The following is a 16013-nucleotide window of genomic DNA, read 5'->3' on the forward strand; positions in this document are numbered from 1 at the left end:
AGAGCTGGCTGGTTCTTGGGGTCAAGCAGTGGGCCCGGGTGAGGACTCTCGGATGGCCACGCAGAGCCGCGCGCCCCATCCTGCCTCGCCTGCAACCGGGGTGGGCCGCCCTGAAGCGCGGTGGCGCTTGTATTGGGAGGATTACGGGCCGCGGTTCGCGGGTGCGGCCTGCGCATGCTCGGTTGCCGAGTCACGTGGTGCCTGTCATGGCCGCCTCCGTGGCCCGGGGCGGCGTGAATGCTAGGGGCCTGCTGCGGGCGGCGAGGACCTCCTGGCGGAGCAGACCCGGGAGCTGTTCAGGGTCCGGCGAGGCGCCGGCGGCGATCAGGAAGTTCTGGGCGACAGGTACCGGGCGCGGGCAGCGTTAACCCGTCGCATGCCAGCGGGGCCGGGCTCGGCCGCTCACCCAACCGTGTTTTCCAGGCGCGCGGCCGGCGGGAGAGGAGGAGAACGGCGGCCCCGAGCGGCCCGGGGACGTGTGAGTGCTGGGGCCTCGCCCCTCTTCCTCAGCCCTCGCCGTGGCCCGCGGCCGCCTCCGGGCCTTTGTTCGCCTCGCCCCCCTCAGCCCCTGCCGGTTCCCTAAACCTGGGTTCTGCGGGGCGGGGGGCGGGGGCGATCCCGGCGTCCACGCCCCCCTTTGTCCCCAGAGTCAACGTGGTGTTCGTAGACCGGTCCGGCCAGCGGATCCCAGTGAGCGGCAGAGTCGGGGACAATGTGCTGCACCTGGCCCAGCGCCATGGGTTGGACCTGGAAGGTAGTGGGCCCGGCCCGGCAATCTGGGGAGGCCTTTATCCGCTCTCCCAGAAAAGCCCCACCCGTCAGAAGTGGCTCTCCCCAAGGGCTCCCCCACCACGGAGGGGCTGCAGCCCCAGGACCTTTGCACCTGCTGCTCCCGCCGTCGGATGCACCTTCCCAGGCTGCTCTGGCTCCCTCTCGTCCCACCTGTTAGCTCTGGGCAGCCCCGTCTCCCTCATCCCAGCGGAAGTCCCCACGGCCCTGTCACTGTCCTACCAGTGCGTTTGTCTCCCTGTTCTGTCTTTGTCATCTGTCCCCACTGAGAGCAGAGCCCCTGTGGGCCTCATTCTTACCCACCCGCTGCCCATCTCAGCCCTTAAATGTAGCAGGTGTTAGGTCAGCATCTTAAAGACAAAAAGAGCAGAAATTACCTAACACCGGGGCCGGCGCTGTGGCGTCGAAGGCTAAGCCTCCGCCTGCAGTGCCGGCATCCCACGTGGGCGCCAGTTCAAGTCCCGGCTGCTCCACTTCTGGTCCTGCTCTGGAGGACGGCCCACGTGCCCGGGCCCCTGCCGCTGGCGTGGGAGCCCAGGAAGAAGCTCCTGGCTCCCACCAGCCCAGCCCTGGCTGTGGCAGCCACTCAGGGAGTGAATCAGCTGATGGAAGATTCTCTCTCTCCTCTCTGTGTCTCTGCCTTTCAAATAAATAAAGAAAAAGGAAAGAAATTAAGTATGTTAACATATGAACTGATTGGCTTTTAAAAGTTATTAATTTGAAAGGCAGAGTTACAGAGAGAGAGAGGGAGAGGGAGATTTTCCATCTGCTGGCTCACTCCCCAAATACCCACAGCAGCCAGGGCTGGGCCAGGCCAAAGCCAGGAGCCAGGAGCTCCATCCGGGTCTCTCCTGTGGATGGCAGGGGCGCAAACCCTTGGGCCATCCTGCGCTGCTTTCCCAGGCGCATTAGCAGGGAGCAGGATCGGAAGTCGGGCAGCCGTGGCTCGAACCTGTGCTCCTGTGGGGCCCTGGTGTGGCAGGTGCCAGCCCCTGCCTGCATTTCCATGGCAACTGTACACACTGGAGGAGACCAGACCCGCTGCATTTTCTAGATGAGGAACCAGCCCCAGGCTAAACAGGCCTGGGCCACTCAGGAAAGTGGGGCAGAGGGGGCACTCAGGGTCGGCACCAGCTCCCGCCTCCTGGGAAGCCCCAGGTGGCCGCCGCAATAGCTGGCTCCCTGCTGCCCACTAGGGGAGAGACTGGCGGGGTTCCTGGTTCCCAGGCATCTCGTAGAGGGCAGCAGGGGGGCGGGGCCCGTATGTCTGTCCTCCGCCTGTAGAGAGTGGAGGGAGGAGGGACAGGTAAACACAGAGGTTAACGCCCTCACTTTGGTTGGCAAACACTCTTCAGAATTACAGTGGGGGAAGGTGATCAAGGGGGAGAAAGACAAGAAATAGGACGTGGGGACTCGAGGGACCACTGGAGTTGAACCCCCAAAGACAAGGAGGAGCCAGTGATGAGAAGAGCATCCCCGGTCATGCATGAGTGTAGCAGGTGCAAAGGCCCTGTGGTAGGATGAGCATGCTGTGTTCGCATTGCATTGAGGGTAATGGGAGGCGGGGGGGGGGGGGGGGACTCCAGGCCTGGGTGGGTAAGTTCTGGATTTTGTTCAGGGTGTGAAACCCTGTGGCAGGTTTTAGGTGACGAGGGACACTCCCCAAGCACAGACTGTTCCGTCAGAGGGTTCCGGGAGCATGCCCAGGGGCAGGTGGTCAGCAGGAAACCCCCGCTTCTGCCTATTTCGGTCCTCATGGGGGGTGGGGGCCCCTCCCAATGCGGCCGGGCACGGAGCGAGCTGGCCCCTCCCCCAGGAGCAGCGGGAGGGAGTTGGGACCAGAGACCCCGCGTGGCCTCTCCTCGCGCTGGTTGACGCGCGGTTCTCCCCCGGCCACCAGAGCTAGCAGAGTACAGGGTGGGGTGGTGGGGCACCCCGCGGGCGCGCAGGCCCTGGAGGGAAAGCAGGGGCCCCTCCCCGCCGCCCTCGGCCAAGCGGCACCTGCTCACCCGCGCCCTGTGCTTCCCGCCCGCAGGGGCCTGCGAAGCCTCGCTGGCCTGCTCCACCTGCCACGTGTACGTGAGTGAGGCCCACCTGGACCTGCTGCCTGCCCCGGAGGAGAGGTGAGTGGGGCGCTCGGAGCGCCGCGCGTGGGCCCCCGCCGCCGCCGCCGGCCCGCTAACGCCGCCCCCGCCGCCCCAGGGAGGACGACCTGCTGGACATGGCGCCGCTGCTGCAGGAGAACTCGCGGCTGGGCTGCCAGCTCGTGCTCACCCCGGAGCTGGAGGGCGCCGAGTTCACGCTGCCCAGGGTCACCAGGAACTTCTACGTGGACGGCCACGTGCCCAAGCCGCACTGAGGCGCGCGGCCGCAGCACGCAGGACCGCGCCGGGCCGCCGTGGCCGCGGGGCCGGCACTGAGGCCCAGCCCCGAGCACGGACAGGCCCGAGAGAGAGGGAGAGCGAGCGAGCGAGCGAGCGAGAGAGAGGCGGCGCTCCTGGGCCAGCCCGGGCGCAGGCCGCCCCGGAACCGCGCCCCTCCCGGCGCGATCGCCCCGAACCCGAGAATGGGACTGGAGCTGTAATAAAATGTCAACGCGGACCGTGGCAGCTGCGTGTCCTTGGGGGGGAGGGGCAGCGTGGGCCCCAGCTCCCCGCCCCCCAGCAGCAGCGATGGGGGCCCCCTCTTCCTGGGGGCGGAGGCCGGCATGGCCAGGCCCCGCCCCCGCGGCCGCGGAGGGATTTGGAGGGGTCGGGTCGCCCTTGGTCCCGAGCCGTGCCGGCGAAGGGAGCTGCGAGGAGGCAGAGCCGGGGGCGAGGGGCGCCCCATGCCGCCCCGCTCAGCCCCGAGCCGGGTGAGGCTTCCCGCTAGGAGCGGGCCCCGCTGCGCCCCGCGCTCCCAGGTGCGGCCCATCCTCCTGGAGCCGGCCCGGGGGCGGGGCGGGGCGCGGCGCCGTCGAGGAGGGGGGCTGGGCTGAGCGGGGCTGGGGCGCCATGGAGGCCAAGCCAGCCACGGGCTTCGTGCTGCGGGAGCTGCTGGCGCCGGGCTGTCTGGACCCCAAGCCCACCCCGGGACCCCCCGCGGGGCACGAGCCGATGACGCCCGCATGCCTCGGACCCAGGAGCAGGTACTTAAGGCGCACGCCCTCCCGCCTCTCCCGGGCCGCGCCGGGCCGCGGGGATCCAGGGGTCTTGACCCCCTAGCCCCTGGGGTTACCCAGGGGTCACCGTGGGGGTTGCTGAGACTGACCAGGGGGCGGTTCGGGGTCCCCCCGCGCACTCGGAGCCGCGCAGGGTGCGATTTTGACCCCAGCGATTACACGAGGTCAGCGGGGCCAGCCTGGTAATCGGCAAAATCGCAGCCGGCGGAGCCCGCGCCACGGCCCTGGCCCCCGAGGGTGGTCCCTGCCCCGGGTGAGCCAGCGACTCCCGGGTGGGGACAGTGGGGGCTGCCTGTGGCAGCGGCTGTGTGTGCGATTACTTTGTAACTTTTACACCCGGCTCAGGCTCGGACTCCGGAGCGCTTTGGAGCCCCAGGCTGGGGGTGGGGTGGGGACATGTGGCCTGCCCAAGGGAAGGGAGCTAGCGGGCGCAGGCCCTGGTGGGGATCCCCAAGCCCGGAGTCAGCCAGGCAGGGGGTGACCGCGCTCGGCTGCTTGTCCCCAGGTTACACTTCTGGCGCGTTTGCAAAGACCCGGTCAGCGCCCTGCGCGTCTTCCGCGAGAGACCACCGAGGCTCCCCCGGCCCCCTGGCGGGCACGCGCAGGCCCTGGGGCCCGGCTGGGAGCCAATGGCCCTGGGGACAGAGGACCCCCTGCCTCTGGCCAGGGCAGCCGAGGCAATCCAGGGCAGCGCATCTGCCTGCAGGCAGAAGTGCCTCAGCCTGGAGCCCCCGAGGGCGCCCCCCGCCCCGCCCCAGAGGCGGCCCCGGAAGCAGCCAGAGCCACGGAGGGGCATGGAGAAAGCGGACCCTCAGTTCCAAGGGGTGACCTTGAACTTTGCGATAAAGCCAGATGCCAGCCTGCAGATCACGCCCAGCTACAGGTAGGGACGGGGCTGGCCGGGCGGGGGGGCGCCTCCCGCAGTCACCCCTCGGCGGCCCGCGGGTGTGGATCGAGGCCCCTCTGTGAAGTGGGTGCTTACCAGGCAGCTCCAGGGAGTGCCGGACTTACCTTCCCCAAGGCCGCGTGTGTGTATGTGTGTGTGTGTCTGTCCCCGTATGTCCGTCCATCCGTCCACCTCCTCATTCACTCCCTAAATGGCCGCAATGGCCAGAACTGAGGCAGGCAGAAGCCAGCTCCATCCGGGTCTCCCACATGGGTGGCAGGGGCCCAGGCACGTGTGCTTTCCCAGGGAGCGGGATGGGAAGTGGAGCAGCCAGGACTCCCATGGGATGAGGTGTCACGGGGGAGACTCCTGCACCCGCTGCGCCACCATGCCAGCCCCAGTACCCTGTTCTCCCTCTGAGGTTGGGCGGCTCTGCGGGTACAGGACCTGCGCATACAGGTTCTCGCCTGGCCGTGGGCCGGGTCCATGATGGAGGCCTGGGGCTGGAGGCCGAGCCGGCCCCTCCCCAGCAGAGAGCCGGCCTGCCCCTCCCAGGGGTAGCTGCTGTTTTCCCCGACGCGGATTGCAGCCACACCGGCGGTACTGTGGGCAGTGAGCGGCGGCGGACAGCCCCGGGGGCCTGTGGCTCACGGACGCTCTGGGCAAAGCCCATTTTACAGATGGGGACATGAGCTGCCTTGTCCAAGGCCACACAGCGAGGACAGAGTAGGATAACTGGGACTTGAGCCTGGAGGGCTGTCCTGTTAGATAATACTGATTTTAGGGGCGGGCGTTTGGGGCAGTGGCTAACACACCACCTGAGTGCCCTCCATCCCACATCACGGGGCCTGCATCCCTTAAGGGCGCCGGTTCGAGTCCCGGCTGCTCCACTTCCCATCCAGCTCTCTGCTATGGCCTGGGAAAGCAGCGGAAGATGGCCCCAGTGCTTGGGCCCCTGCACCTGCGTGGGAGACCGGGAGGAAGCTTTGCACTGCTTTCTCAGGCACAACCCAGGGAGCCAGACCGGGAGTGGAGCAGGCACACGTGGGATGGCGGTGCCGCAGGCCAGGGCGCCGGCCGCAGAGCCGGGGCTGTCGGATGTCGGCGGCCCCTTCAGGGGTTGCCTGATACCTTGATCGTGAGCCTGCGTTTGGGGGGCTGTGGCAACAGGCTCACTTGTCCCCAGTGCTGACGCCTCGTCTCCCTCCAGCCCGGCCCATGGCAGCAGCCGCCGCCGCACCCAGGAGCCCCCACCAGGCCCCGCCGGGGGTCCTGAAGCCAACCCCCCGGGAGGCAGCGAGATGCTGGGTGAGTGCTGAGCGCTCAGTACCTGGGGGGCCTGTGTCCTGCACTCGCTCGCTCGTCATCTCTCTCCCCGCCCTGCCTTCCGCTTCCCCATTTAGAGCAGCCTAGGGGAGTGGCAGCACCCCTCCCCGCCGGCTGAGTCACCCCCACCCCCGGCTTCCTCCCCTGGGAGCTGCGCCATCTGTCTCCCATCTGGTAGTGCGCGCGCGCAGGCCGGGCCCGGAGCCAGGTGGGGCCTTCCGAGACCCCCCCACACACACACGTGTCACACGGATGGGCTCCTGAGCTCAGCGGCTGGGCCTCTGACCCCTGCCCCTTGACCTCTGACCCTCAGGGCCGCGGCGCTGCGCTTCCTGTCGGACCCAGAGGACCCCGCTCTGGAGAGATGCGGAGGACGGCACCCCACTCTGCAATGCCTGTGGTATCAGGTCCTCAGCCCGGTCGGGAGGGCGTGGGGTGAGGGCCCCCAGACCTGGCCTGCGAGCTGAGCCAGGGTAGGGCCTGCAGGAGGGGGGACGTCCCCCTCTGGGGGAAAACGGTGGTGTCTGGGCTCCCCTGCTACATCCTGAATGGCGGTTTCTCGTACCCCCACCCCAGGTACAAGAAATACGGCACCCGCTGCTCCCGCTGCTGGCTGGTGCCCAGGAAAAGCGTGCAGCCCAGAAGGCTGTGTGGCAGGTGTGGGGTGTCCCAGGGGTCCCGCCAGGGCCCTGCTCAGGACGCATAGGCCAGCCCTCCCCCCACGGAGCCTCTGGTGGGGCGAGTGAGGAGAGCACCCGCCCGCCTCGTGCCTGGCAGGTCCCCTTCAGGGGTCCCGGGTGGGTGCTGCGGGCCCCTCGTCGCGGCCGGCTCGTCCGAGCCCCTCAGGAGCCGCCGTGGGCCACGGCGCTCGTGTTGTACTGAGCAGCGACAATAAAGCAGACAGAGCCATTCCCAGGGCAGAGCCGTGTGCTGCGGGGGCCGCGCCCGTGCAGGAGGGGCAGCCGTGACTCATGGATGTGGGGGGCCACGCTCGGGGCGCACTGAGGGGCTTCGTCAGGTGCGCGCAGGGCGGGCATTGGGCCGAGCAGCTGACGCCTGCGCCCCACACGCGAGAGCAGGGCCCCACGCCGGCCGCCAGCTCCCCACTCACTTGCTGCCTGGCAGGCGGCAGTGCCGGCTCACGGGCCTGGCTTGGGCCTGGCTGGGCTCCGGCGACTCAGGGCATTCGGGGGGGTGAATTGATTTATTTATTGGAAAGGCAGAGTTGGAGGGAGGGAGAGGTAGGTCTTCCATCTGCTGGTTCACTCCCCAGATGGCCACAGTGGCTGGGCCGGGCCAGGATGAAGCCAGGAGCTCCATCCGGGTCTCTCCCGAGGCAGCAGGGACCCGAGCACTTGGGGCACCCGCTGCTGCTTTCCCAGGTACCTTAGCAGGGAGCTGGGCCGGAAGTGGAGCAGCCGGGACTGAAACTGGCGCCCACATTGGGTACCGGTGTCGCTGGCAGCAACTGTCTCCCTGCACCACAACGCCAGCACCAACTTAACATTTCTGAAAAAATTTTAAAGGGATAGTGCTGTGGTGTAGTGGGCTAAGCCTCCGTTTGTGGCACCAGAATCTCTTATGGGCGCTGGTTGGAGTCCCTGCTGTTCCACTTCCGATCCAGCTCTCTGCTGTGGCCTGGGAAAGCAGTGGAGGATGGCCCAAGTGCTTGGGCCCCTGCACCCACGTGGGAGACCCAAATGGGGCTCCTGGCTCCTGGCTCCTGGCTCCTGGCTTCGGATCGGCGCAGCTCTGGCCGGTGCGGCCATCTGGGGAGTGAACCAGCGGATGGGAGACCTCTCTCTCTGTAACTCTTGTCTTTCAAATTAATAAATCTTTTATTTTAAAAAGTCCTCTTTAGAGGCAAAGAAACTGAGGTCCCATCCACTCATTCTGTCCCCAGATGCCAGCATTGGCTCCTGCAGGAATAGCCGGGCTGGGGTCTCAACGGGTCTCCGTGGAGTGGCAGGAACGCAGTCATTCGGGCTCATTCCCAGGCCCTGGGATAGGATAGGGCCCGCCGGCTGACTGCTGTCAGCCACATACACACACACACACACACACACACACACACGTTTATTGAGCAAGTACTGAGTACCAGTAGGGTGAAGCGAACAAAATAGTGCTGTAGAGAGAAATCTGTATGGTTCTAGAATGTTCTAGAATGACAAGACCTATCCAGTTAACTGTCTGATAGTGGGTGAGCGTTTGGCTGCGTGTTGAAGACGCTGCTCGGGACGCCTGCATCCCACATCTGAGTGCCTGGGTTCGAGTCATGGCTCCACTCCTGGTTCCGGCTTCCTGCTAATGCGCTCCTTGGGGAGCGAACAGGCAGGGGCCTGAAGGCCGCAGTAGTTGGTCCCGCCTACTCCCTGCTTGACCCCAGGCAGGGGCCACTGTGGGCATTTGGGCAGTGAACGTGTAATCGAATAAGTAGAGAGTTGGCCTTGGAAGAAAAACTAAAGCAACAAAGGTGTCGGGGGTGGGTGCCTTAGCCACGGGGCCCACATGGACCAGGAGCCCGCCGTGGGTCTGAGATGAGGGACGGCCTGGCAAGGCCCTGGGGCGGGCAGGATTCGCCATGAGATGGGGGGTCGCAGGGGCTGCGCCTGGCTGTCCCCGGCACCCAGCACCCAGCACCCTTCTCCCTTCTGTCCTGTTTCCTGAGCTCATCTTTGCTCATGAATCACGTGGAGCAGCCAGGGCTTCCTGCGCGGGGGCGGGGGCGGCCGGGAAGGAGGCCCAGCTGTTCTCCTCCTGCCGGGCTGGGCTGCAGGATTCCGTGCACTGGGGGGTGCAGCTGACACCTCGTGTGTGTGTCTGTATCAGAGTGGGCCTACGGGTAAACTGAGGCACAGCACTGGGTAGGGGAGTCCAGTGCAATAGGTGGGACCTCCCCAAGGGCTGACCCCACCATAGCCGCCACTGTGACTCCTCCCCTCCCAAAGGGGGTTCCGCCCATCCCGGCAGAGGGGCCTGACCGTGCCAGTAAGCAGGCTTGGGGACAGCACCGCGGGCCACCTCCCCAGATGGGGTCAGAGGGCAGCACTGGGCGGAAGAGATAAGGCAGGGGGGAGGGGGAGGAGGAGGAAGGAGCAGGGGCCGCGCCCAAGCTCCCTGGCACTCCTGGAAAAAAAGACTTGGAGGGGGTCTGCCCTAGTAGGCTGTGCCCGCCAAAACACTTCTGCCCACAAGACTGATTCGAACTCTGGACCTGAGTCCCATCGCAGAGAGCAGTCGGGGCTGAGTCGTTTTTTATAAACTTTACTGGGGAAAGTGGGTAGAAAATGGGGGTGGCGCCCCTTGAGCTGAATAAATAATAAATAGAACGGCAAAGAAGCCCCCCTCGTGTGCATCTGGGGGGCGACCCCCGGCCCGCGGGGAGAGGGGAGCAGGCTCAGGCTGACGTCAGCTGGATGGCGAAGACCTCGCCCCCCGCGGGCGACTCGGCAGAGTCCTCCGCCTCCGGGCCGCCCTCCGCGCCCGAGCCGGCGCCGCCGCCCGCGCCGTTGAGACACACGGCCTCGCCCGAGCTCTCGGCTTCCTGCACGTTGTATTCGCCCTTCTTGCACGCCGTCGATTGCACGTAGAAGGCCAGGCCGGCGCCCGCGGCCAGCAGCACCGCGCCCCCCACAGCACCGCCCACGGCGATCCACAGCCACGGACCTGTGCGGGTTGGGGAGACCCTCACGGAGAATGGGCAGGCTCGGGGCTCCCCCAACCCCGAACTACCCCTGTCGCCTCCCCAGGAGCAGGAGGTCCGTCCTGTGCCGGGCAGGCGGCCCCCCACCCCGTGTGCTAGTGCGACCCCAGACCCAGCTTACAAGCTCCTCCAGCCCATGGCGATGGAGGCTCATTTTGTGCCCAAGCCCCTCCCCGATCAGTCAGCTCCCCCCATCCCCCAACAGGTCGGATGTGGCCTCCAGCCCAGGAAGACCCCAGCCCCAGGAACTGCACAAAGTGGGGGAGGGGACCTAGCTGAGCCTCCGGGTCTTTTGTTCCTGATCCCCGTCCAATCCCCTTTCCCCACAGTGACACAGCAGAGAGTGAATTGGATCCCCTCCCCGACGCAGGAACCCACCCCAAGTTAATGGGGGGGGGGGGGTCCTGTACAAAGTTAATAGGCAATGCCTCCTTAGGAAAACCTGCGTATGGAGTTCAAGTTTTGCACCAAAATCAGGTCATCTTTTCAATGCGTTTTTCCACGAACTTTTTGAATTACCTTCTAGTCCCAGCGTGCCCTGTCCCGCTGCGCCTCCCGTCCCTAACCGGCCATCTGCTGGCGGCCCCTGATTCCCGTTCAGGTGCACCCAGCTCTCGTCCGTGGGGACCCAAAGGGAGGCAGAGAAGCAGCCGGGCCACCAGGGCCCAGGGCCCGCCCCCAAGTCCGTCCCCGCCGCTCACCTGCCACGCGCACCGTGATGCGCCGCGCGTGGCGGCCGTGCGCGTTGGTGGCCTCGCACTCGTACTCGCCGCCGTGGCTGCCCATGGCGCCGGCCACGCTGAGCGTGCTGTTGTTGCTCGACAGGCCGATGTTGGGGGCCCCGGGGGGCGCGCGCCAGCTGATCTGAGCTGGGGGCCATGCCTCCGCGCGGCAAGTCAGCGTGAAGTTCCCGCCCGGGCGCACGCCTCCCGAGGGTGAGGCCGCCAGCTCGGCCACTACGGGCCGGTCTGCAGGGGGACACGGGAGCGAGGGGAGCGCTGAGCGCAGGCCCCGCCGCTGAGCGGGTCCCCCCGACTCCCGTTCAGCCACCCCCTCGTGGGCGGGGCAGGCGAGGCTCCTCCCTCGGATCAGCGCCCTGGACCCTCAGAGCAGGGCTGTTTGGAGAGCTCACATCCCTAACTGGAGTGCCCGGTTCGCGTCCTGGCTGCTCCACCTCCCATCCAGCTTCCTGCTGAGAACGTGCGCCCTGGGAGGCAGCCGGTGATGGCACAAGTACTTGGGCCCCTGCCACCCACGTGGGGGACCTGGATGGAGCTCTAGGTCCCTGGGCTTTAGGCCTGGCCCATCGCCAGCTTTTTCGGGCATTTGGGGGTAGGGGGTGAACCAGTGAGTGGAAGATCTCTCTCTCTTTGCCTTTCAAATAAAATGAAAAGTAAAAACTATATAGGGCTGCGGGTAGGGACTAAAATTCGGCACCCTGCTTCAGTGAGTGGGGGGGGGGGTCCTTCTGACCCAGAACTTGGAAGGGGCTGTGCCCCCCCCCCAGGATTTTCGTACCCTCCAGTTTGGCCTAGGAGTCCCCCTCCCAGACAATGGAACTGGCGTGGAGTCCCCTCCGCCTCGACCGCCCACTCACATTCCACACCCACAGTGACGGTCCGGGAGTCCGAGCCGTGCGCGTTGGTGGCCACACAGAGATAAGTGCCCGCATCCTCCCGCGACACGCGCGGTCGCGCAGGTCGGGGCGCGCCCTCCCGGGAGCAGCGCACTCGTGGCGAGGGCCGGCCCCGGGCGGCGCAGGCCAGGGCCGCAGCTTCGGCCCCTTCCAGCCACGTCTGGTCGCTCGGACACGTGGAGTCGTCCATCTGCGGCGGCGCTGCCGTGGGGGTGGGGGAGGGAGGGGCGCGTCAGGGCGGGGCCGGGGCCTCGGGGGCTCCGCCTGCTTCCCCGCCCGCCCGGGCCCCGCTCACACTCCGCGCTCACGACGACTGTTTTGACCGCCGAGCCGTGCGGGTTGGTGGCGTTGCAGACGTAGATCCCGGGTGCCAGGTCTCTAGGGACGCTGGGGTCGCTGGGACTAGGGTTTAGGGGCGCCAGCGGCAGCAGCAGCCCCTCGCTGGCGCCCTCGGAGCCCACGCACTGCACGCTTGGCTGCGGCTTCCCTTCCACCTCGCAGGAAAACAGCTGTTCCGATCCTTCCACCCACGTCCAGTTGCTGGGGCAGCTCCGCTCCTCAAAACTGGGACCATCTGGGGGTGGGGGGCAGAGGTGCAGCGGGGCCGGGGTTCACACAGCGGGCACGAGGTCCAGCCGGAGCCGTCCCGACAGCCCCCGCCCGGCCGCCCACTCGCTGCCCAGGACTCACACTCCACCGTGACGGCCACGTTTTTGGCCGCAGAGCCCCGAGCATTGATGGCCTCGCAGCGGTAAGTGCCCGCGTGCTCCCGGGCCACCAGCAGCAGCCCCTCGATGACGTCGGCTTGCCCGGAGCGCACGCAGCTCACGCTGGGCGGCGGGACCCCGTGTGCCACACAACTCAGCGACGCTTCTGTTCCTTCCAGCCACGTCACGCGTTCCGGGCAGCCCACGCTGTCCAGCGCCGGTGCGTCTGCACAGGGGCGCGTGCGTGGCTCAGCCTATCGGCCCTACACCCCTCCCTCCCAAACCCCTCCCCCCCAAACCAGGGCAGCTTGAAAAACTTCAGCCTGCCTCGACCGCCCCCCTGGGCAAAGCTCCACCCAGAGCCACGCCCCTCCAGCCCTCTCCAACACCTGTGCGCGCTCTCGCTCGCCAGCCTGGCCCAGGGCGCACTTTCAGACCCCACAGGTGTCAGAGCTGCGCCCTGCGCACCCCGACTCACACTCTACGGTCAGCGTCACGTCCTTGACCGCTTCGCCCTGGACGTTGGCCGCGGTGCAGCGGTAAGTGCCGGCGAGCGCGCGAGTGACCGGGCCCAGCAGGCCCAGCGCCAGCACCGCACCGCCGTCGGACCGCGCGCAGTGCACCGCGGGCGTTGGGTTTCCGCGAGCCTCGCAGCGCAGCGTCTGCTCTGGGCCCTCTGGCCACGTCCAGCTCCTGGGACAGTCCGCATCGTCCAGCCGGGGGGCGTCTGTGGGCAAGGGCGCGGGACACACAGCCTGGACGTGCATCCACAGCAATGGCCGTGCCGTGGGACCGGGCCGGTCCTCGGGCGTCGCCCGGACGTGGGGGAGGGGGGAGCGGGGAGGGGCGGCTAACAACTCACATAAGACACGAAGCTCTGCGCTCCCGTTCTTGCTCAGGGTCTCCCCGTCCAACTCCAGAGTGGCGTCGCAAAAAAAGCTGCGTCCGTCGTCGCTCTCGGAAGCATTAAACTGGAGCTGGGCGGGCTGCCCCGGGGCTGCAGCGGGAACTCCCTCTAAGGTGACCAGGGCTCGGGCCCCGGCTGTGCAGGTTACTGTCACCAACTTCCCCTCGGGGGCGCTGGGTTCGCTCAGGGTCAAGAGGGGCGCCGGGAAACCTGGGGGCGGAATGTCCGTCCGAGTCCGCCTCCCACCCACCCGTCAAGGCCCGCCCCCCTATATGCAGGAACCCACCTGCTGCGGGGTCCCGCCTCTTCAACCCCCATCCGCCCCCGCCCTGTCGGGGAATCAGGCCCCGCCTGTTCCGGTCCCGAGGCCCGGCCCACCCGTCGCCCCGCCCTCGCGTCCCTCCGGCCGCGCCCTCGAGGTCCCGGCTGGTTCCCTCTTACTATAGACGGTCACGTTCTCGCGGCTTTCCCGCCGCTCGCCCCCCAGGGTCACAGCGCAGACCAACTGCTTGATGCCCTCTTCCTCTGCCGTGGCGGTGGCGGTGGCCACGATTGCGTCCCCCTCGAGGGTGACCTCTGGATTCAGCCTCTTGTCGCCCAGCGCGAGGTGGACCCCAGCCTCCGAGGCCGGGAATAGTCCGTCCAGGGTGCAGCTCACGAGGCTTTGCGAGTCCACTTCCAGGACCCGGGGAGCCAGGAGACGCGGCGAGTCCAGGGGCAGGGCTGGGGGTGGGGGTGGGGAAGTGGTGGTCAAAGACCAGAGCTGGACTTCAGATACAGACGGAGTGCAGTGAGCGCTCAGGATGTACTAAGCACTTAGCCCGCAGTGCCATCTCACAGGCACAGCGGGAACCGGTGTCCAAGTCGGCATTTTGGCCGGGTCCCCTTCTTCTCCGCACCCCCCACTTACCGTACGTCCAGAGCTGTCTAGGAGCCGAGCTGTTTTCAAACAGCGCCAGGCCCTGCGGCCGCAGGTCCAGCTCGGCGCGGCAGGAGAAATTGGCTCCATGGTCTTCCCTCCGCGCCAGCACCGTGGCCGTGAGCACCGCGCCCCGCGCTCGGGCCGGTTCTCCCGCAAAACTGCGGCGGATCAGCTCCTGGGCGCCCCGAAGCAGGGTCAATGTGAGGCTCCCACGGGGCCCGGCGCCCGGGACCCTACAGCTCAGGGTGAAGTTCTCGCCCACCGGCTGCCAGGGAGGCAGCGGCACCAGCTCTACGCGATCCGGCCGCTCTGCAAGGTGGGGGGAACCGCGGCTCTTGCAAACGCCTGGGCTTCCAGGGGCTTGGTGTGGAGCCCAGGGGGATCCGGGGCCGAGAAGGGCAGGGCGCGGGGACCCAGAGGGCGGGGTCTGAAGGGGGCGGCCCCCGAGACCCAGGGGGCGGGGCCTGGGAGGGAGCGAAAGTAGTGGAGTAGGAGCGTGGCCACCCAGAACTCACGGAAAGTGCGAATGAGCCCACGCGCCTGTAGCGTGCGCCGCGCGCAGCGGAAGAAGCAGACGGGCTGGGTCTCCGGCTCGCGGATGTCCACCAGCTGCCGCGCCAGCCAGCGCAGCCCCCTCTGGGTCCCGTTCCGGCGCAGCGAGGTCTCCAGGCCGCCGCGCTCCGGCCGAGGGCAGTTGGTACTGCAATTCAGCCACAGCGAGCCCCCGCGCTCCACAAGCGCCACGCGGGGCTGCAGGTCCGCCCAGAAGGGCTCCTGCGCGACCGCTGCCCGGGGAAACGCGAGCTCAGCCTGCGGCGCCAACGCCCTGAGATCTTAGTGCCCCTACACCGAGTCAAGGGGTCCTGGGGGTCAAGCAGAGACCACATCCAGGAATGAACCCGGGAGTGCCGCGCCCTGCCCAGGCCTCGGGGGTGCAGGTGCGCTCCTGGAGGGACTCTCTGAAATATGGCGGAGGAGACCCCTGGTCTCCCAGACGCCCATGCAGCCGTGGGAAAGCAAGACGAGGTGGGGTGGGGGGAGGCGAGAGGAAAGATGGGCTCCTTCATGCACACAGCGACGCTGGAAGGGACCCCGGGCGAGGGACTGGGGAGTCCACCAGTTCTCGGGGTCTTGGCCGACTTCCAAGAGAGAGGGAGTCTGAAGCTGGGGGCGAAGGCAAGTCCCCTATGAGGCTGGGTTCGAAATAAAGGAAGACCCCAGACCTGGGTGAGGAACGCGGGAAGAGGGCGCGCGGCCAGGCTCGCGGGAGGAACGGAGGAACGCGGTTGCCAGGGCTCCGGGTGGAGGGAGAACAGCGCTTCTGAGTCACGAAGGTTGGGGAGCTGGGGGTCTTTGCGGATCGCGAGTGGGGGAGATGCCAGTCGGTGGACCACGGTGTGCAGCCAAGCGGGAGGAGGCACCCGGGGCGGAGGGAACCGCAGAGACCCTGGGGTCTCCGGGGCGCAGGGTTGGGTACAGATGAGCACCCCGGAGCTCGAAGGAGGGGTTCGGGTGGAGACTCGGGTGAGCGCGGAGTAGGGGGGGAAGGGGAGAGGCGAGGAGATCGGGGCTCAGGGCAGAGGGCGGGAGCGTGGGAGCAAGGCGAGGGCGGAGCCGGGAGGGGTCTGGGAACTCCGCCCCCGGCCCTGTCCACCCCGAGCCGGGGCGGGTTCTTACCTGACAGGCGGAGGATCCCCAGGCCCAAGGCTACCCAGAAGCCGAGTAGCGCCCGGCGCAGCCCTGGCGAAGGCCCTGGCATCGCCGCCGCGGGGGAAGCGCAGAAGGCGAGGGGAGCCCGAGTGGCGAGTTGAGCCAGAGGACGGCGCGGCGCGGCGCGGCGCGGCGGGCGCAGTGTGGGGGAGGCAGAGTTGCGCTCGGGGATTGGTTTAACGTTGGTAACTTGGTTTCCAAGGAGGGGGCGGCGGCAGAGGCGGCGGGGGGCGGGCGGCGAGCGTGCGCGGGGCTCCGGGCCTTGGA

The 16013-nt window shown here is 67.5% G+C and overlaps 3 protein-coding genes across 4 annotated transcripts; 2 read left to right on the forward strand and 1 right to left on the reverse strand.

Annotated features, from left to right (window-relative positions):
• The first annotated feature begins 139 nt into the window (after positions 1-139).
• On the forward strand, positions 140-3390 carry FDX2 (ferredoxin 2). The gene is made up of 5 exons (XM_051838089.2): positions 140-345; positions 424-478; positions 648-754; positions 2825-2912; positions 2992-3390. The coding sequence occupies exons 1-5, from the start codon at positions 207-209 to the stop codon at positions 3146-3148; spliced, it is 546 nt and encodes a 181-aa protein (XP_051694049.1). The 5' UTR covers positions 140-206; the 3' UTR covers positions 3149-3390.
• Positions 3391-3644: 254 nt separating this feature from the next.
• Positions 3645-7076, forward strand: ZGLP1 (zinc finger GATA like protein 1). Of its 2 annotated transcripts, none has more exons than XM_051838086.2 (5): positions 3645-3916; positions 4455-4832; positions 6046-6143; positions 6475-6568; positions 6738-7076. In XM_051838086.2, exons 1-5 carry the CDS (start codon positions 3783-3785, stop codon positions 6865-6867), a joined length of 834 nt encoding a protein of 277 aa, XP_051694046.1. In that variant the 5' UTR covers positions 3645-3782; the 3' UTR covers positions 6868-7076. The 2 variants fall into 2 exon arrangements, with proteins under 2 accessions (XP_051694046.1, XP_069915313.1); XM_070059212.1 differs by having other exon boundaries at positions 6475-6561.
• Positions 7077-9558: 2482 nt separating this feature from the next.
• Positions 9559-15795, reverse strand: ICAM5 (intercellular adhesion molecule 5). Its single transcript, NM_001171150.1, is given in 15 exon segments — positions 9559-9827; positions 10566-10832; positions 11462-11626; positions 11628-11634; positions 11637-11701; positions 11796-12074; positions 12191-12433; positions 12686-12934; positions 13070-13324; positions 13556-13837; positions 14025-14345; positions 14552-14666; positions 14668-14676; positions 14679-14821; positions 15714-15795. Coding segments are annotated over 15 exon segments (2751 nt in total).
• Between the last annotated feature and the right edge of the window lie 218 nt (positions 15796-16013).

Source organism: Oryctolagus cuniculus, chromosome 16 (assembly GCF_964237555.1).
Source record: "Oryctolagus cuniculus chromosome 16, mOryCun1.1, whole genome shotgun sequence".
Lineage (NCBI taxonomy): Eukaryota > Metazoa > Chordata > Mammalia > Lagomorpha > Leporidae > Oryctolagus > Oryctolagus cuniculus.